General features: G+C 48.7%; 1 protein-coding gene across 1 annotated transcript in view; it reads right to left on the reverse strand.

The window, feature by feature from the left end:
* The window catches only part of UAP1L1 (UDP-N-acetylglucosamine pyrophosphorylase 1 like 1), a 525,997-nt gene that overhangs the window by 33,946 nt on the left and 470,489 nt on the right, over nt 1-21,562 (reverse strand). Inside the window, exon 8 of the mRNA XM_069609735.1 lies at nt 15,677-15,743. Coding sequence (XP_069465836.1) covers nt 15,677-15,743 — 67 coding nt within the window. The remainder of the gene's footprint in view (nt 1-15,676; nt 15,744-21,562) is intronic.

Consider the following 21,562-nt stretch of genomic DNA (forward strand, 5'->3'; position numbering starts at 1 on the left):
AAGCATTTAAAACAGTGGTAGACTCCAGGGGGTTACGCAGCATGCAACAAGGCAATGAATTGGGTCTTGAGGCTGCTTGATCTTGAGCGTGGATCCAACCTGTGAATCAGGTCAACTGCTTATATTCCATCCAGAGTGTGCAACTTTAATGATACCCGTAGGTCACTGTGGTTGGGGTATGTAAGAGTACTGGTGGAGTGACCACTGGTGGATAAGTAAAATGACCAGCCAGGGGGCTGGGGGGCTAGAAAAGGCTCTTATAAAAATGTGTGGCTCACTCAGTGGTAATGAGTGTGCTACAATAGATAGTTTTTAGAGGATTGTGTCTCTTTAGTAGGTGTATAAGAGATCAAGCGTGGGTCATGAGAGCCCTCATGACCGAAAGGGGTCGACCGGTTTCAATGGCGTAGGAGATTCAGGCCATCTTCTTCAGGACCGTGATTTAGAATGCAAACGAGTTTGCCAAGTGTTCAGTGTGGTGCTGAACAGGAATGAAGATGCTGGTGTCTCCTGGAGAGAGACAAAAGAGGGAGGGGGAGAGAAATGGAGAGCAATCAATGAGGGGGGGAAGAAGGAAGAAGGGACATAGGAAGGGGGGTGTTTGGGGGCACCAGGGAGTTGGTGCAAAGCGCTAAGGGGTGGTGCTTTTAACATGCCTTGAATGGAGCATGTGGGAGCAAAGCCATTAATTGGTCAAATATTACAGGAGTAGTGGAGGTGCCTGTGCACCAGTGGTTGAACTCGTCGCCAAAAGGTGGGGGAGAGGAAGGGGGTGCCAGACAGGGTCTCAAAAGGTGACTGGTGGGCTGCTGCCAGGGAGTGAGAGGCGCTGATGTGCACTAAATAAGATAGAAATTGTGCACTGCAGGGTGGAGATGGTGGGCCCCGAGCTCGTAAGCAGATTGGGTGAAGTGGGGACAACCAGCTCCCAGCTAGGTGCAAGAGGGGTGCCTGGGGGGTAGGGAGGGGTGGGGAGGCAGGCTGAACATACCTCTAAACCAGCATGCTAGCTGGAATGTAAACGGTGAATCTGGGTTACTCAAATCTTCGAGCTGCAGGTAAAAAGTATACCTGTAGAGAGTAAACAAACCATATCAGGTATGATAGTCTGTGCTGGGCACATGGCAGAATTGACATGATCAAAAGGCCGTAGTGCCTAAGTGTGGTCTGTACCTGTGAAGGGGGCAGCTGCTCTCCTCCGTGTTGTCTGGGAGCTGTATCGGGATAGCCTCGCTCAGTGAGTTGCTCCTAGGAGGATTATCAAGGACACCTGTAAACGAGCTAGGAACATTCCACGTTCCATCACCTTACAACAACATACCAAACCAAGAGAGTCGAACACCTTCACAGCAGTGTTCAGTTTTTCACCCCTTCTCAGTAAAATTAAACGGGAAGTTAAGAGACTTTGGCCGATTCTCAACACAGGCGCCTCCACCATCTCTGTCCCACGCTTTGCCCTCAAGAGACGTTGCAACATTAGAGAGAAGGTTGTTAAAACCCTCATACCTAATACTCCTAGGGATGAGCCTACACAGGGGACCCTTTGGAACACTCAACCCCCCAAGGGTCATGCACCCTGTGGCCATTGCTCTATGTGCGCCCAGACCTCTAGAACCACACAGATAGAGATCGGTTGGAAAACACCATGGATACAGAACACATTTACCAATTGCAACACCAAGGGCGTTATCTATATGATAACTTGCCCCTGCACCCTGAGATACATCGGCATGACAAATAGGCCAGTTCAGACCCGCATGACCGAACATAAATCATGCATAAGAACGCACAAACTTACTGCACCTTTGGTGTCCCATTTCTTGGATAAAGGACACACAGCTGACCAGTTCAAGTGGACTATCATAGAGAAAGTCACACCACCCCGCAGAGGCGGCAATTACCACAACAGGCTGTTCAAAAAAGAACAGATGTGGATTTATAGACTCAACACCTACTTGGAAGGTTTGAATGAACAAATCCAGTGGCATGAACTGGAAGTGTTGCCTTAAAGATAACATACCAGACGTGCTTGTAAGTATGTGCTTTGCAGGTTCGTTATGTTTTCTTCTGGGTTTTCTTCTGGACTTTCCCAAGAGTTGCCCATGTCTCTTTCACAAACGGGCACGAGGCCCTCTCGATGCCCATTCTTCACTATGTTTCATTGGGACCTTCCATCTCCCTTGTACCCCACCAACTACTTTCCACCGCTTTTTCTCCGCTTTGCCACTTGTCAGTTTTTTACATTTATTTTCACATTCATTTTCACATTCATTTTATTTTTATTTTGTATTCTTAATTTAATTAATTTATTTATTACAAATAATTCTTTTGAATTATCACCCTCCCCCTGCCCCCCCTCCTGCTCCTCCCCCCCCCTCCGTGCACTCCTTCTCTCCAGACCCAGTCTCTTTCACTAGGGATCAGACCCAGTGCGGTGCCTGACCCTTTTCGAGCTCGAGCGCGCTCAGCCTTTGTTTCTAGAGGCGCTCAAGCTTTTCTCATTGCCTCCTGACGCTCGAGGCTCACAGGGAGCCAGCGTCGGCACGCAGACGCCTGCGCGAGCGCGTTGCTCGTTGTTTTTATAGGCATTGGGCCTTATCCCAAAAAACCAGCTGTCTTGAGCTGTACAAGCCCGATACAGCTCCCAGACAACACGGAGGAGAGCAGCTGCCCCCTTCACAGGTACAGACCACACTTAGGCACTACGGCCTTTTGATCATGTCAATTCTGCCATGTGCCCAGCACAGACTATCATACCTGATATGGTTTGTTTACTCTCTACAGGTATAGTTTTTACCTGCAGCTCGAAGATTTGAGTAACCCATATTCACCGTTTACATTCCAGCTAGCATGCTGGTTTAGAGGTATGTTCAGCCTGCCTCCCCACCCCTCCCCACCCCCCAGGCACCCCTCTTGCACCTAGCTGGGAGCTGGTTGTCCCCACTTCACCCAATCTGCTTACGAGCTCGGGGCCCACCATCTCCACCCTGCAGTGCACAATTTCTATTTTATTTAGTGCACATCAGCGCCTCTCACTCCCTGGCAGCAGCCCACCAGTCACCTTTTGAGACCCTGTCTGGCACCCCCTTCCTCTCCCCCACCTTTTGGCGACGAGTTCAACCACTGGTGCACAGGCACCTCCACTACTCCTGTAATTTTTGACCAATTAATGGCTTTGCTCCCACATGCTCCATTCAAGGCATGTTAAAAGCACCACCCGTTAGCGCTTTGCACCAACTCCCTGGTGCCCCCAAACACCCCCCTTCCTATGTCCCTTCTTCCTTCTTCCCCCCCTCATTGATTGCTCTCCATTTCTCTCCCCCTCCCTCTTTTGTCTCCCTCCAGGAGACACCAGCATCTTCCTTCCTGTTCAGCACCGCACTGAACACTTGGCAAACTCGTTTGCATTCTAAATCACGGTCCTGAAGAAGATGGCCTGAATCTCCTATGCCATTGAAACCGGTCGACCCCTTTCGGTCATGAGGGCTCTCATGACCCACGCTTGATCTCTTATACACCTACTAAAGAGACACAATCCTCTAAAAACTATCTACTGTAGCACACTCATTACCACTGAGTGAGCCACACATTTTTATAAGAGCCTTTTCTAGCCCCCCAGCCCCCTGGCTGGTCATTTTACTTATCCACCAGTGGTCACTCCACCAGTACTCTTACATACCCCAACCACAGTGACCTACGGGTATCATTAAAGTTGCACACTCTGGATGAAATATAAGCAGTTGACCTGATTCACAGGTTAGATCCACGCTCAAGATCAAGCAGCCTCAAGACCCAATTCATTGCCTTGTTGCATGCTGCGTAACCCCCTGGAGTCTACCACTGTTTTAAATGCTTTTGTTGGACGACCCGTGTCTGTTTCCAGACATTGCCATTAGTATAGAAGGCTGAGGGATAGTACTCTCCTCTATATCTTTTTAGTAGGCGATACACCACACGTCACCCAGGGATAGGCACCCCCGCCAGGTTCAGGGTGTTCTTCCTTAGGGTCAGGTACGCCGAGTCGGGTGGTCCTCCCCGCTTTTCATGTGTGTTGAGTGTGAGCACTCTAATTGATTCATTTGTTTTGCAATCCTTTGATGCACCTTGAATACCTACCTTCCTATAAAACCGCTTTTGTTGTGTTACTAGGCTTGTTACCCAACTTGAACTCCCCTTAACTAACAACACATCAAACACCCCAGCCCCCCTCCCTCCCACCTCCCTTCCCCAACAATACCCTCCCTCCCTCAACTGCTGCCCAGCTCCATCCCTGGATCTCAGGCACCCCAGCATCTAGCTCTTTCTGGCAACAGCCTGTACTCGCAGCTCAGCAGGGTGAAGTCGCCCTAATGGCTATCTTGCTACTACTACTACTCGGGGGGGGGGGGGGGGGGGGGGGGCAGGGTGCCTTCATCCTGCCGCTCCTATCTGCTTTAACTCAGCCACGCATTGCTACTCAATTTACTTATGTACTTTGTACTCTATATTCCAGTCCAACAAGTTCAACAAATGCAAGGATATCATAGCCTGGATTTAGCATTATCCGTCCGTACCCCTCTCACATTATCTCTATCATTGTCTCTACTGGGATACCCCACTATGTGTCATTTCAGTATGCATATAATATCCCCAATCACTTATCGTGCTCTTCATGGGCCTGCTCCTCATCACGTTCCGGGCAGCCCTGCAAGTCCAGCCATGTCGCTACTTCCTCCGGGGTGTCCAAAAAGAACATTGTGCTCTTAGGCAATACTTTCAACTTCGCAGGATACAAAAGCATATATTTGATTCCGGCCACGCGTAGTCTCCTCTTGACTGCCACACAGCTGTACCGCTGCCTCTGGACTAACATTGTGTAGTCAGGATACGCCGTGACGGTCGTTGAAGCTCTTGTTATCATTCGACATTTGCGAAAGAACTCCAAGATCTTCTCCCGATCTTTATAGTTCAGAATCTTTGCAATTATTGCGCGGGGAGGGGCCCCAGGCTTCGGTTTCCTCATGAGGGCTCTATGTGCTCGCTCCACTGTAAATCCTTGCGAAAGTTTGTCGGCCCCTATTTCTTGCAGGATCATGCTCTCCGCATAATCTGTGGGGTGCTGGCTCTCTTCCCCCTTCGGCAGGCCGTCCACGCAGATGTTATTCCGTCTCGTCCTTCCTTCAGCTTCCTCCGCACGGTTCTCCAGGTTAACCACCTGCTGCTTTAATATGTGAATCTCCTTTGCGTTATTGGTGCTGGTGTCTGTGCTGGTTTTCACCACACTCTCCAGATTGCTCTTTCTGTCTGCCAGCGCCCTGACATCTTGTCGCAGCAGAGTGACCTCTATTCCCACTGCGTCTATTTTAGCCTCCAAGGAAGTTTGCAGGTCCGCCATTGCTATCCCCCATGAGTCTTTCAACTCCGTTATAGCAGTTACTATCAGGAGATTTTCATTCGCCGGGGTACTCTCCACGGATGCAGTTGTGCCACTTTGCACCGACGACGCAGGAGAATGCTGTGTCCTGGCAAAAGCTTCCATCATGGGTTGCTTGCTCTTGGCCTTGGCTCCTCTCCCCGCCATCTTGCGATCTTGACTATATGTCTGGTGTTAAGTTATTCGCAGTGTGGCAATTCCGCCTCTTTGTCTTGCCGTGATACCAGTGAGCCAGTCCAGGCCTGGGGCCGTTGTCCTCGAAGAGCCCCTGTTTATGTTCATATGCGTTAAGCTATGTCTTTGGGTGGGTTATGTCCTCCCACGTTTTCAACTGTCCTTAATGTTTCCTATAGACTGCTTCTGACTTCCAGCAAGACCATCTGTTTCCTGGGCACATTATGCTCTGCACGCTTATGTCCGCACTCGCCGAGGTCCCTCCAGTATCATCAGTAGCTCGGCTCAGCCCTGTATACCATGCTCTCCAGTCGCAAACACTCAATGGCCAGCTCATTCAATCTTCAGGGCCATTAGCTTATTCCTAGCGCCTCAGAGTTCATGTGGTATGTAACTCTGTGTGCCCCTTCACTTAATGAGGCATTAGTACCAGCCTAGTTACTTATGCATGTGTCTTCCTGTGGGTACTGTTACAAAGTTTCTGCTTGTGCAGTTACTTATTGCCAACCCGAGTGGCTAGCAGCCGTCAGCATCCAGCCCCAGCTTTCATTTGCGCATGCATTTAATTAGTCCTCACCTCCAGCGCGGCTGTATGCCTCCATCCACCCTGAGGCCGTCCCGATCGCACCGTTCGAATATAGGAATCTGCTACTTGATGTAGCAACAACTTCTTGCGGCGCTGGCTGCTGCCTCTGCTACACTGTTTCGTTCGGTGGCTACGTCGCGTCCAATATCATGTCCTTGCCTCCGCTTATGTATTTCAGGCGAGGATGTGTCCAGTTAGCCGGGCTGTTTAATCACCAGCCTTGCGGCTCCCGGCTCCATCAATGCTGTGCAATAGGTCCTTTCCACTGGAACGTTCGGAAAGTCTTTCACACGCGGCTACAGTATCCACCTCGATGCTCGCTCCTCCGCTCCCGGTCCTGCAGTTACTTGAAGCGTGACTCAGTAGTGTGTTTGGAGAACAAACGCTGCTCGGGACATATGATCATACGGGCACCATGCCACAAGCCAGTCCCCTGCTCATTCTCTGCAGCACGGCTCAGTTCTTTCGGCGATCCCTTTGTTGTCCACCATTTTGTGTGTGTTCGTTCCCACAGAGCCACAGACTCAAAGTTCTATATCTCTGGAATGCTTCACCCAGTAGGCTTGTCTTCTTCAGTTGTTGTGGGGCTCATCTTCCGACGCATTTACAGTCATTTGTAGAGTAATTAGGCCATTTTTTGCGTGGATCTTCGGATCATCAGATCGACAGGAGCAGCTTCATTAAGGCACGTCCTACTTCATGGCTAGTTAGCCACGCCCCCCCTGAATATCATTTTTCTTTCCCAGTCCCTTGTCGCTGGTCCTTATTGCTTCTTTGGACCTTCCTGCCTTCTCCTACCCCACTATGTCTCCTAGGCGACTTTAATCTTCATCTCTGTTCCACTCATTCCTATCTTCCGCTTCTTTCCTTTCTTGACTTCTGCAAATCCCTACTCCTCCTTCGCATACATCTGGTTCTTCCTCAGACCGGATAGTTTCCACTATTGAAATTTCTGCTTCAGTCTCGTCTCTCCCTCTATCGTTCTGATCACTCTATTCTCTTATTCTCACCCTCAGCTCTTCCCCCTTGATCCTCATCTATCTTTTTCTGTCGCAACCTTAGACTGACATTTCTGCCTTCTCTTCCTACATTTCTGCTCTCTGGCCTGACTCTGCTTCTTGTCAACTTTCCACTTGCTTAACTGACTTGCTGGATTGCCTCTTTCGTTCTGGCTTTCTCGCCTTCTCAATCATGCATCTCTCCGACCCTCCGCTCCATGCGCCACACTCTGCGCAAGGTTGAAGGGTGCTGGCAAAAGTATGGTGCAGCAGCAGGCTTAACCCTTCTCATCTCCTCACTACATCTATGATTCCATGCGTCTTGCTGCAAAGCACCTATACTTCAACTCTCTGCTCTCCTCACTCTTTTCTCATCCCGTCGGCTATTTCGAAACCTAAATTGTATTCTCTCCCCCCAATCACCTGGTCCTACCTCATCTTCACTTTCTGCTACAGATTCTGCAAATTCTTTTTCCTCGGAAACCTCTCTTCTCTGTGCATCTATTGCTTCCTCTTCTGCCCGCTCTTCTGTTAACTTCTTATGCTGCTTCTCCTCCCGCAATCATGCCCTCCTTTCTTCACTTTCTGACCTGGATGTTTCTTCTGCTCTTGCAAAAGCTCACCATACTTTCTCTCCAGAGGATCCTCTTTCTTATTATTTTATTCTATCTGTCTACTACTCCCTTCTAGCTTATCTTGCTGCTCTTTTTAATTATTCTCTCTCCTCTGCTACTGTTCCATCTTCTTTCAAACAGGTCTCCATTCTCCCCATTCAAAAAAAGCTTTGCTCGACCCCTATCTACCATCTAACTAGCATCCCATTTCTCTCCTGCCTTTTCTCTCCAAGCTTCTTAAGCACATTGTATACTCTGAAGTTTCTTCCTATGTTAATCTGCGCTCTTCTGCCACAATGGGTTTTAGGCCCTGTTGCTCTCCCGAATCTGCTCTCTTGATGGTCCCTAACTCGCTCCTTACCTGACGCTATTCTAAACTCTCCTCTCTTCTTGTTCTGTTAGACTTGTCTAGGTCGACCTGATATTCATCTTTCTCCTCTTCGCTCTGTTTATCACTCATCTGTTCGTATTCTCTGCCTTTTGTCCCCCACATGATTCTAGCTCCTCTGTCCTACATTCTCTTCACTGATTGTCTTTTGAATCTCGTCTGCTCTTTAACTTCCTCTGCATCGTCTTTAAAGGCCTCTCCTGCCTAGCTCCTCCTTATCTTTCCTCTCATTTCTTTCTACTCCCCCAAATGGTCCCTCGGTTTGCAATCCCTTATTCTTCTAATAGTTCCAAGCCCTCCTCAGGTCCCCTCTAATTTTGATCCTTTTCTTTTCTTGCCACTCATCATTGGAACACCCCTTCCCTTTGCATTCCATCTTGTCTTTGTCTCTTTTTAAAACTAGTCTGAAAAAGTATCTTCTTTCTACTTGATCTTTTGGTTTGATTATTTTGTACTCCTTTTATTGTACTGTTGGCGATTTTTGTTAAGCGCTATAGAAATAAAAAATACAAAAGAACAAGTTACTCTCTTACCTGGTAATGTTCTTTCGATGGGATGTCCGACGACTTAGTCCATATCTATGACAGTAATCACCACAGTTGTGCTGCTTCGGAAAATCTTCGGCGTCTGCGTCTTGCCTCGATGACTTCGATACGCCGCCCTCGAGGACCTCCTCCGACGTCACTGGATGTTATAAGTAGGACGCACGACGCCCGTAGCCTCAGTTGTAGTTTTTTCCCAGAACGTGTGGCACCAGTCTTTTGCCAGTCTGACACACAAAGCCTTGTGGAAACGTAAGCTGAAATCGCATAGGAAATTCTGTAGCGGGGAAGGCAGGGAGGGAGCAATATGGAATACGTCATTGGACCATCCCATCGAAAGAAAGTTACCAGGTAAGAGAGTAACTTGTTCTTCGATGGGATTGGGTCCTCTGACGTATTCCATATCTAATGCAGACTACCAAAGCAGTACCAATGCAAGGAGGTGGGAAAATAATTTAGAAAACAGAAATTTAGAATGCCCAATCAAATTGCGGAGTAAAGGACCGCCTTGCCAAAGGCCAGATCCTGCCCACGGATGGAATCGAGGGAGTAGTGACGTAAAGAAGTATGGACTGAAGCCCAGGTGGCTGCATCACAGATGTTACGAATAGGAACACCCCTCTGTAGGGCAGTAGAGGCAGCCATACCCCTGGTAGAATGGGCCCGCAAGCCGACCGGTGGGTCCTTACCCGCCAAGCGGTAACATTCAGAAATAGCCAGAATAATCCAGCGAGACAGTCTGCTTAGTCACAGCTTGTCCCAAACGCTTTCCAGCGTAACCAATGAAGAGTTGATCGTCCACACTGACCTGGGACATGCGTGAAATATAAAAGCTTAAAGCTCTCCTAGGATCAAGCCTATGGATCCTCTCCTCTTCCTTACCAGGATGTGGAGGAGGATAAAACGCTGGAAGAACAAACTTCTGGCCTAAATGAAATTCCACCACCTTCGGAAGAAAGGAAGGAAGAACTCTAAGGACAACCCTGTCCTTATGAAACACAGTGAAGGGTGGCTTAACTGAAAGTGCCTGTAACTCACTCACTCCGCGAGCGGAAGTGACCGCAACCAAAAATACAGTTTTAAGAGTTAACAGTCTCAAAGGGCATGAAAGCAAAGGCTCAAACGGAGCACCCATCAGAAACTTGAGAACAAGCTTCAAATCCCAACCGGGCACCTGGAAAGGTGACGGAGGGAACGCATTAGTGAGCCCTTTCAGAAACTAAAGGAATTTTAAAATAGGAACACTTCCTGTGGGCCAAAGAAAGCAAAAAAGACAGAACCATGGGAATGTCACATGCAAAAGGATCCACATTCTTAACCCTGCACCAGTCGCAGAACTTAAGCCAACGGCAACGGTACAGGGACTTTGTTGCTGGCCGTCTGGCCGAGAGCAACACCTCCATCACGTCTTCAGGGAGGTCCCAATCCTTATACCTCAACCTTTCAGAAACAAAGCGTGAAGATTGAGGGATCTGACCTCTAGATGGAGAACCTGACCCCCTTCCCGTGAGAGCAGATCGTCTCGGTAGGGAAGACGACGTGGAGGGCAGATGGACAAGTGGAGAAGGTCCGGGTACCACGTCCTCTGGGCCCATGCCAGAGCAATGAGGATCATCCGGGAACCGAACCTCCGTAGTACTTGCGGGATGACGTGACTGGAGGAAATGCGTACAGCAGTAGGAATGACCACTCCACCACGAACGCGTCTCCTAAGGCTCCTTTTGGAGGAAATTCCTGCGAGCAGAACCACTCGCACTTCCGGTTGACACTGGAGGCGAAGAGATCCACTTGAGGGGTCCCCCAAAGGGCGAAGATCTCCAGGAGAATCTCCTGAGCCAACTCCCACTCGTGAGAGATCGCGCTCTGCCTGCTCAGAGCGTCCGCCGTCTCGTTTTCGTCTCCGGCCAGATGAACTGCCGAGATCGAAACTTCCTGCTGGATTGCCCAGAACCAGAGCTGCATCGCCTCCCTGCACAGAGGAAGTGACCCTGCCCCCCCCCCCTTTTTGTTGAGGTATTGCATGGCCACCATGTTGTCCGTCAGGATCAGGACATTCTTCCCTTGCACAGTCGGCAGAAAAGCCTTCAGGGCTAGCCTGACGGCCCTCAGCCCCAACAGATTGATATGGAGTCTGGACTCCGACGGAGACCAATGACCGCTGACTGTCAACTCGTTGGCATGAGCTCCCCATCCCGTGAGGGATGCGTCCGTCATGATCGTCACCTCCGGCCAGGGTAGCCAAAATGGAGCCCCCTTCATCAGATTGTCTTCGACGGCCCACCACAGAAGGTCCTGGGCGACCGAGGACAGCACCTGAACAGGGTCCGACATCCTGCCGGAGGACAGACCACTGGAGCTTGAGTGCCCATTGCAAAGATCTCATCCACAACCTGGCCTCTGGCACCAAAAGAATGCAGGATGCCATGAGGTCGAGCAATCTCAAGAACTCGAACGCTGGGAGACTCTGGGCAAGCTGAAACTTGTGCACCATCTGCTGAATGTGATGAGCCCTCACCTGGGGAGGAAAACACTGCCCGAGGGACGTGTCGAGCACTGCTCCGATCTACTGGAGCCTCTGAGTTGGTGTCAAATGGGACTTCTTTAAGTTGAGGGAGAAGCCCAGCTTGTGGAGGGAGTGGCAGGTGACTGACAGATGATCCAGGACTTGCTCGGGAGAGCGCGCCCTGATCAACCAATCGTCCAGGTAGGGGTAGACGTGATCCCCCTTTCCTGAGGTGCGCTGCCACCACTACCATGAGCTTGGTGAAGACCCTTGGGGCGGAGGTCAATCCGAACGGCAGGACCCGAAACTGAAAGTCCGAGTCGCCAACCGCGAACCTCAGGTACTTCCTGTGCTTTGGATGTATCGGCACATGAAAATAAGCGTCCTTGAGGTCGAGAGACACCAACCAGTCCTGAAGTTGAAGGGCCTGGAGGACTTGAGAGAGAGTAACCATCTTGAACTTGTCCTTCCTGAGGAGTTTGTTCAAACCGTGCACGTCCATGATGGGTCTCAATCCCCCGTCTTTCTTGGAAATCAAAAAAATAAGGGGAATACCAACCCTTGTTCCTCTCCGCTACAGGCACCAGTTCTATGGCGCCTTTCTCCAGCAGGGATTGAATTTCCTGCGCAAGGAGCGGATCCGGACTCTTCAAAGAGAGATTCCCTGGTGGATTGTCTTAAGGCCTCTGCCGGAAAGGAAGACAGTAGCCGTGGGTTATGATCTCCAGAACCCACACATCTGAAGTAATGGCGCGCCACACTGCAAGATTCTGCACCAGCCTTCCCCCAACCGGCGAACCATGGGACATGGCCTCATGACTGAGTTGAAGCAGCAGCGGTGTTGCCTGAGGGCAAAGAGGCAACAGCCCGAGCGGCCTAGTCACCTCGAGTGCCTTGTTTTCCACCTCTGGCACTCCTACGGTGGCCCCTTTGACTGGCAGCTCCTATTGCTTTACCAAAGGATGAGTAATAACAAAAGGAACCTCCCCTCCATTGCTGTCCCCTAGGACGAAAAGGCGGAGGTTGGCGAACTGCAGCGCCCAACGACTTCGCTGCAGCTTTGGAGGTCTGCAACCTCTCAAGGCTCTCGTCAGCCTTGTTGCCAAAAAGAGGTTCCCCATCAAAGGGCATGTTGAGGAGGCGGGCCTGCACATCAGGAGCAAACCCCGACTTCCGCAACCATGCAAACCTGCGTATTACGGTGCTCGCTGCCATGGACCGGCTGACGCAATGTGCCATGTCCAAACCCGACTGAACGGCCTCACACATGGCATCCTTGCCATCCTGAACCATGGCAAGGAAACCATCCCGTTCGTCCCCTTCGGGAATATGTTCAGCCGCTAAGGAAACAGTTCCACACAGTGTGCGTGAAACGTGACAAGGCACATACGGAGTTGTCCGCCTGAAGCACCATACCCCCTGAAGAAAACACTTTCTTCGCCCAGCCGTCAAAACGCTTGTCGTCCCCATCAGGAGGGATGGTAGGATACGACGCCTGCTTTGCCGGGGCCGTAGCCGCCTGCACCACCAAACTCTCCGGAGTGGGGTGCTTGGTCAAGTAGCAGGGGTCGCTACTGGCTGGGCGGTATTTTGGCGGCGAAGACTTGCCCACTGCCGGGAGACTCTCCGGAGCAGTTCAAGCCGCCGCCACCCTCCTCTGTAGAGCCATATGGAACGGCAGTACTGGGTCAGTTGGTGGACCTTGGTCGAGGATATCCGTAAGGTCATCCTGAAGAAAATCCCCTGGGGGAGCAGACCATCCCAAGTACTCAGTGACCATAGACATAAGATGCCGGTACGAGGAGTCGGCATGAGTGCCAGGCTCAGGCTTACAAAACTTCACCTCCGGAGAGGTGTCCAGCCCACTGGCATCGACTAGGGACTGCCGAAGGTCCTCAATTTGCCTATGGCCCGAGAGAATCTCGTCTGGCACCGTATCAGGAACCATGCCATCATCAGAGCCCTCATCCACCTCTGAAATAAACTCAAGATGGCGGTAAGAAGGCACAGAATGTGGAACAAAGCCATGCTTGACCTTGGCCAGAGCCTTTCTAGGGTGTTCCACCGAGCCCCGGGGTACCCCCGTCGAAACAGCCTCGAAAGGCGTTGAGTGAATCGGCGGCGACGCCGACAGCATCAATGGCATCAACACAGGCCTCGAGGCCAGACCCCCGAGCGTGTCCCTCGACAGCCTGGGCGCCGATGGCGTCGACAACTTCTTCGGAGGCGGGGCCTCGAAAGAGTCCGCCGCCGACCTCGGCGCCACTGGTGCACACGATCCCGAGCGCGTCGAGGACCGGGACCTGGACCGGGCATGACGAGAATGATTCCCCTTGTCCGAGCGGGACCTCTCCCGCGAATCGTGCCGACCACCCGAGCCCGAAGGCGTGCGAGCGGTGTCTCTCGACCGATCACAACCAACCCCACTCGGAGGCGCGGACAGAACAGTGCCCTCCGATTCGAGAATCGCTAACATTTTCTTCCTGAATGAAGCCCATTCCTCCGGCGTCGCATGCTCCTCGGATGAGGACGGGGAAGGCGACCGAAGATGGCGCTTCAGGGAGTGCCTCGAAGAGGCAGAGGAGTGGCAGGACTGACTCCGGGACCGAGACCCACTGGACTTGACGACGATGCGGAGAGTCGCCCCTCGAATCGTCCGTCGAAAGCCCCGCAGACCTCGACTTCCATGGCTTGGACACCTTACCTGCCGACAACAACTTCTTGCGCTCCCGCAAGGCTTTGGACGCAAGCGACTGGCAGTCGACAGTCATCCGTGTCATGGGCCTCCCCGAGGCACCAGAGGCAGGCGTCGTGCGAGTCCGTCACCGAAATCTTGGATCCACAGTCCCTGCACTTAAAGCCCAGACGCAGGGTGGAAGACGAGGTAGACATCTTCACAAAGAATATACTACACAATACGAACAGGTTCGAAGAACCGAGAAAGAACAGAAACTCCAAAGAGTCGAGGCGCGCCGAGATCTCCGAAGCGAACACGTTCGCGGAAAAAACGGAACTGAGGCTACGGGCGTCGTGTGTCCTACTTATAACATCCAGTGACGTCGGCCATCGGAGGAGGTCCGAGGGCGGCGTATCGGCATCATCGACGCAGGACGCAGACGCCGAAGATTTTCCAAAGCAGCACAGCTGTGGTGATTACTGTCATAGATGTGGAATACGTCGGAGGACCCAATCCCCTCAAACAATAGATACAAAAGAGCATGTAATGCTGTGTAGATCCCGTGAGTCCGCTTTTAAACACAACTATGAGATAATGCATGATTTGGTGAAAGGGGCTCTGTTAAACAGAAAGATTCTGGATACAGAGGGAGCATAGCCAGGCTCAAAAGGTTACACATTGGAGGGCTGATTTTGCAGATTACACAGACTTAAGGTTAATGGTACTGGGCAGTCATAATATCATAAAAACGCGTTCAATTTTATAAAAAAAGGCTGGGTCATTGCCGCTTTCGTTAATTTGCATGAAATGGCTCTGGGTTTGATAATTTGCATCAAATGGCGGTCATGTGAACTTTCAGAATACTATGAGGTGATGTGAAGTTCAGGACAACAAGGGCTAAAAAGCGGGTGTGGAGGACCCTCTACAATGACTGAATTTCATGTTTATTTTTTCTGCATGGAAATAAACCCAAATGGCATTTACCAATAGGAGACTAGACACATCGGTTTCAAAGGATCAACAGGTACATCACAACTTTTAAGAAGACATTCCCGCACAAAGTAGTTCTTTACATGCAGCACCTCCAAGGAAACGAGGACACCAAGTATTCAATGTTTTCCACAATCTGAAAAACACAAGGCTACTATCAGAGCCCTCAACAAGTACCAAGCTATCTGCTGCATCATCCTATGGTCATAATGACAAAAGTTGCTCAAGTGCCAAAAGACATGTACAAGGTGGCAGATGGCTGCCTTGGCAGGGTCAGTTGACATAGTGCTGTCAAATGTACGCTTCAGAGGCAGAGACCAGCATGCAAAAATAAATAGCAAGGAAAAAGGTGTTCACATATACTAGTTAAAAGCACACAATCCAATTATCAGTGACCAAATGAACACTGTAGGGTGACATTCAAACATGAAGGGCATGCTGTGCTTCTTCAACTGCTTAGGCACAATCTCTAGCCCTACCTGAAGTATGCGCAAGGTTCCCACAACCTAGACTTGATGAGAAGCAACAGAAAACACATCTGCAAATTCTATTGTGAGTTGCAATGTTGCATCACGCTTACAATAAGTCTATAACGAAGCAGCAAAAAAAAGACCGACGCAGCACTGAAAAAACAAAAACGGCCAAAAAAAACAATCTGGATATAAAATATGATACAGGTAGATGCAAGTCAAAAGTGCAGGATGCATGAAATGTAAAATTATGAACTTATTGATGCACGGTTAAATGTTGCACACAGAATATTACCCTGTTAAGTTCCACATTATGCTCACCTCTCCGAAATAAGACACCAGCGGTGAAATCTCACAGACAACTGGAGGATCATCTCTTTCAGATAAACTACAAGATAAACGAAAAAGGTAAACAAGATATGAATGTGGTAGGGCATAGTCATCTTAATTAGCATGAAAAGATTCATGAAAAAAATCTCTTCTAATCTGATAGCTTATCTATTGTACGTTCTTTTGTGTTCAAAAGAGCATTGTTCTGCCCTGTATATAAATTTGAGATATAAAAAAATGACATGATATTGCCATAAATAATCTCTTCAAGAACGTTAAAATCAATTAAGTTACAAAGTTCATATAAGGATTCAAATATGCACTGCATTCAAAATAAAAATAAAAGCCTTTATAAAAAAAAACTAAAAAAATGTCAAAAAGTATTGATTTGGATACATCCGAAACACCATGTTGATGAACGAAACCCAATAGCATTACATTTGGGTAAACCATGATACAAGAGTTAATTGCAGCATAAACCTAAGTAATACACTTCTTGTCCATCAACTAAAAGACCATTAAATGAATGAATAAAATCGTTGTCAAACTAGAAAAGAGCAAATTTACAAAGTGAGCAAAAATGAAATGCGCTTATGCCAGTCATGCCAGGTATATAGTTTACAACAGCAAATTGGGCAGTCGAAAGTAACATTTTACACAACAAAAGCATGTGGGTAAAGGATTGCTAAAAGGAAAAATTCTGCCTGAACCTATAAAACGGATCAAAGAACCAAAACCCCAAAACATTTTTCACAGAGTACCAATGCACTACAAGATGCCCCAGAGAAAGAACAGCTATCTAAATTCAGCACTAAATGATCCCAACTATGCTGGGTAAGGCAAGTCCCAATGCAGGTCTCCTGTCTCACTAATAAGGTACTACAGGAACATGAGCCATTTGTTCACGTGAATACAGGATTGGGACTAAAAGTAACCAAATAGGTTATTTTTAGTTTTATATCATTCTCTGCTGCCATTTGGCTTGGTCCTGTGGTGCAATAGGACATGAAACAGGGATCCTGGGTTTGGTGAGAGGTGACAAGAGAAAATGCAAGGTAATTCTGTAGTTTGCTGATGCATCAAGTTTGAACATTCTTGGAAATTGTGTGGATTTGTATCAAGAGCACTTGTGATATCTGGTGCGAGAGGGTGTTGTAAGGAGCTGCATTATACGAGCTGGTAGCCAAGATGTAGAGCTCTGATGTGTTTTGGGAGGGGTGTTCAATTAAAGTGTAGAGGATGGCTCATATGGTATATGTATGCCATAACAAGTAGAATTTGGGTATGTTTGTGTGGGCAGACTTGTGCGGAGACATCAATAGGCATCTTATACAGTGTAGGCTTGCCTACTCCTAGGAGTGATGCATCTCAGAGTTATTGTGAGCAGGCATCCTGGAGCACTCTAACTGGTATCTCTAGTGGCAGACAGCGTCCAGAGCCTGGGCATAATCACAGTGGAGCAAAACAGGGAAAACATCAAGGAGCAGACAAGTGTACCGCGAGTAACAGCACAGCAAGATAGACAGATATCTCAGAGTAGCTAGCAGTGCACGTAAAATTAAAGTGAGGACACCTAAGAGCCAATTTACAGGGAACAAACACCTAGGAGCAAAATTTCATTGCAACAAAATTACACTGGGGACAGCAGGATAAAAATGACAGTGAGAAAATATTTATGAGCATAATCATACTGGAGCAACATTCGAGTTGGGACCCTTGGAGCAAATAAAGCGAGGACACCTAGAGTAGAGAAATAGTGGAAGCATTTAGGGAGGCTTTGAAACAGTCAACGTGGGGCACCTAGTAGAAATATGACAGTGGGGCGATGTTGCTTACCTGGATGATAAGCAGACTTGGTCCAGCAGGATAGAGCACAGGGACATTGTGAACAGGCAAACAGTTGTCACCCTTAATCTCTGTCCTCCAGCAGCATATTGGGGATATGAAGTAAAGGAAGGCCTAGGTCAGATGACCCGCCTGGGTAAGCACCAATCGCATAAATTAGGTTGTGGGAGAGGTTGGGAGATGTAGGCAGAGGGGTCAGACTCCTTGAAACCAATATCTAATGGTTATGGGGTCTTAATTGTGTAAGCAGAAAACTAAGGGAATAGGTTTGATTGCGTTAACGTTGTGGGAAATTTACAAACCACTGAGGTTTCGCTTTAGGACCATGGTACTCAGTCCTTCACCTCTCTCCCTTTGAGTCTACCTTCCTGGCGGGTGACAGACACTCACAGTTTCAACACTGGTTTCTCAGCTGTTATAGTCTCGACTGACCTTTGAAGAGATTGTCAGAATGGCACACCTCAAACACTGGCTCCACCACTCAGTGTCTGGGGTCATCTAGACGGGGGCCAGCAATCATACACTTTAAAATATTTATTATTATTATAATTTGCAGGATTGTGGCAGATACATGTGGCTAGCAGGCGCATCGCCTTGATAACTGGTCACAGACCTCCTTTGGTACTGTGCTTCCTCCAGGCCAGGAGTCTCTCCATGGACTCTTGCAGTATTTCTCCTGTCACTTCCTAGTCACCATATCTTTTCTCTTTTCCAATTGACCTCTTCTTCCTTACTCAATATCACCCCCCACCCCTGTATCACCCCCACCCGATCTTCCTTACTCGCAGATCCACAATGCTCTACTCTGTTGCACTTGTGCCCTTGTCTTGTCTTCTCACACCTCCTTATAATGGTCAGCTGCTCCTCTCTCCTGGCTGATCCTCCACTTGCGCTTCCCGAGCAATCCTGAGGATCAAATCCTTTATCTCCTTCGCTCTCCTGTTTTCCTCTGAGTCTTCTTTCTTCCTCCATACAGCTCGTTTCCATCTCTATCAACTTCAATCCTCCTCCTCTTGGTGATGCCCTCCCCTCTTTGCACAACTGGATTAATCACTCCTTTTCTAGAGTATTTCTCACGTCCGATCCGATCCTCCAAAGTTGACTGATGTTTACTCTTTGTTCGACTCCCTTTCCTTCACCACCTCTTCTTCTGCCTGAACGTTCTGTTCCTCTCACTCTCTCCTTTCCTCTTCACGCAACACTATCCTCCACAGTTTCTTTGCCAGATCCTGACTCCCTAACCACCTCATTCTTTCTTTGTACAGCAGCAGGCTGGCCCATGAGTCCCATTTGATTCACTTGTTGCACCTGTGAATAGCCTGGGAGAGGGCACTACCTTTGGCACACTCGCCACTGAACTACAGATTCCCCAGCTGTTAACACTTGAGGGCGCATGTATGGCTCTGTGGTCTGCACTTACTTTAGTGTGGGCCACCATCTTGGATTCAAACTCCTCTGCATTGTCGTTGCGGGCATCCAGCAGGTATTAAACATTTTCTTTGCTTGTATTCAATATGCAAGGGTTTTCTTCATTAGCGCATGCGCTTATGAGCCCCAGTCATCTGGGCTCAAGTGTGCACTAGGGTAAACTGTGGCAGAAAACGGATGCTGAAACCAGCCCCTTCAAAACTCTCTGGATACCTGCAGAAGCAAGTTTGCAATTGCCTGGGGTAAATCAGCATTGCGTTTTACAAGCAAAGCTTTGAACAGCACATTGCTTTGGCATTGAAACATCAGCCTCTCTCGGAGAGAGTTCATCCCAATCTTAGCTAGATGTCCTGATTAGGGTAGATTTAAACACGTGGAAAAGAATAAGGTGCCTCTAGACTAGAAGTCGAGGTGCTTCCCTGGGTCTATTTCATCTAAAGTGAGATAGTCCCTGCCCTCGTGTTCTTAGAGTGCTATCCTCTAGCCTAAGACATAGGACGTTGTCACAGAGGGCTAAGGAAGTGAGCAAAATGGCATACAAGACCAGAAATGGAGGTCAGGCCGGTCCTTTCTGGTCTGCAGTGCCCGCCAAATACGTGAACAGGTGCTCTGGCAACTGAAAGTACTTGGCCCTGGAAAGACCAGAGTCAGGTGACCTGCATAAAAGCAGATTCCCTGGTCTGGGGACTGCGGGAGAAGGTTTGCAAGAATGGGAAGTGAGCAAAAGGGTCCGTAAAGCCAGAAATGTGCTGAGGTCCATCACTTGAGGGTCGAGAGTATCCTCTCTGGTCTGCAGTGGCTGAAAATGCCCAATTCTAAAGCTCTGCATCAAAAGTGCCTCATGGCGGTGGAGGATGAAGATGGCTGACGTGATTGAAAGGCACTCAGGTGGCTTATTAACCTTGCAAGCAGGTGTGGGACACCATAGCCAATAGGAGACTGGATTGTAGGGGGAAATCTTGAGAGAGGGGATCAGGTGAAGATTAATCTGATTGTATGTGATAAATGCCAGCTATGGTGCAGATTTAAGGAAGTATACTTAATGCTGGCTATAAGGTCCCTGTTGATGTGTCTGGAAAAGAAATATATTTGTTCAGCTTATGAACTGAATCTACTGTTCGATCTTAACACAATTGTCTTTTTTGTAACATTGCTCATGTCATCATAATAGCTTTAGTAATATTTAGAATTGTTTAGGATAGGAATCAGCTTTTTAAATTATATGCATTTGAATTCTCTTTGTAATAGTAGTTGTCTTTTGGCTGGCAAAAGCACCTAAAACTCAAGCTTTGCTCACACCGCTCTGACCTCCCGCTCCAGTCACTTCTCCAATGGCAGCCTGGATCTACAAACGGCCACCACGACTTAAAAAAGTCATATAGTATGCTGGGGTACTAATAGCCATAACCCCCTTGATGAGGGCATTATCAGCAGGTAATGGGGTGGAGACCCTTTTCATCTTGTAACTTGGGCCCTGGGCCAGTACGTGCCAGCTCAGGGTGTATTGCTTAAATAGGACGCAAAGTGCCAGTGCCCATAGGTTAACACTACTAGCCCATGACCATGGGGCAGGGAAGTCCTTTTACACACTGGCTCCCAGGTTCTCCAAAGTTCTATGCCTTCTAAAACTGCCATAACCACAGGGGCACTTATCAACATCTCTCGAATAAAATAAAAATCTCATCATTGCCCTCCCACCCCCCTTCCCTAAGACAACTCCTGAGACAGCGAGCATTCGGACCATACCCACATTTTCATCCCCATCATAGGTAGCATGCCTCGTATGGATTCCTCCCTTCCAACATATATCTATGCCCCTTCCTTCTCCCCACTGTCCAATCATTGCTCCATGCTCTGATGCACACATCTGATTCCCAAAAAATGTTGATGACCAAGAAACGTCCACCCCTGCATGGACACTAGACTGTGACCCATTTTGGCTCTGAGACTAACACATATGTGTCTCAGTACAAGTTTGCTGGTAAATCCACTGAAATATCACCAAACAGATTTACTGTTACCGCCACTTGGTCCAGCAGAATTACCGCCGGATTACAATTGGTGGTAGGCGGTGTTGGTCTTCATTTATTGCAGTACATAGGACTCCATGGGAATTTAGTTTTTTGGCAGTAAGGGAGAGGAATTACCTTCAACAAAGTTTTTCCTCTTTTTTACCGCCAAGCCCATAGCTTGGTGGTGCGGTAATGTCGCAGTAATGTAGTGCTTACTACTGCATTACCGCAGTTTTTGGCAGCACTGCGGAACTAATGAGGTCCATGGTTCTTTTGTGCCTTACCAACCCATCTCCCCCAGCCACATGTGAACATTACCGCCCCCATTGATTCTTTTGTGGGTATTTTTATTGTTTAAAGTGTGGACCTAGCTGGAGAACAGTGGAGCGCTGTACAGAGTGTGTGCAGCAAGCATTTGGGCTGGCATCTTTTAATAGTAGCACAGCAGTGTTCGAAATTGACAGTAGCTGGGAGCCACTTAGCTCCTGCTTATGGCCTAGAAGAGTCTGGTTAGCTTGACACCACACCTTTGGCTCCTCATGCCAACTGATCACAAACACAAACACCTATGTGGATTTAACTCTGCGTTTGT

Source organism: Ambystoma mexicanum, chromosome 8 (assembly GCF_040938575.1).
Source record: "Ambystoma mexicanum isolate Mex_15411 chromosome 8, UKY_AmexF1_1, whole genome shotgun sequence".
NCBI classification, from domain to species: Eukaryota; Metazoa; Chordata; class Amphibia; order Caudata; family Ambystomatidae; genus Ambystoma; species Ambystoma mexicanum.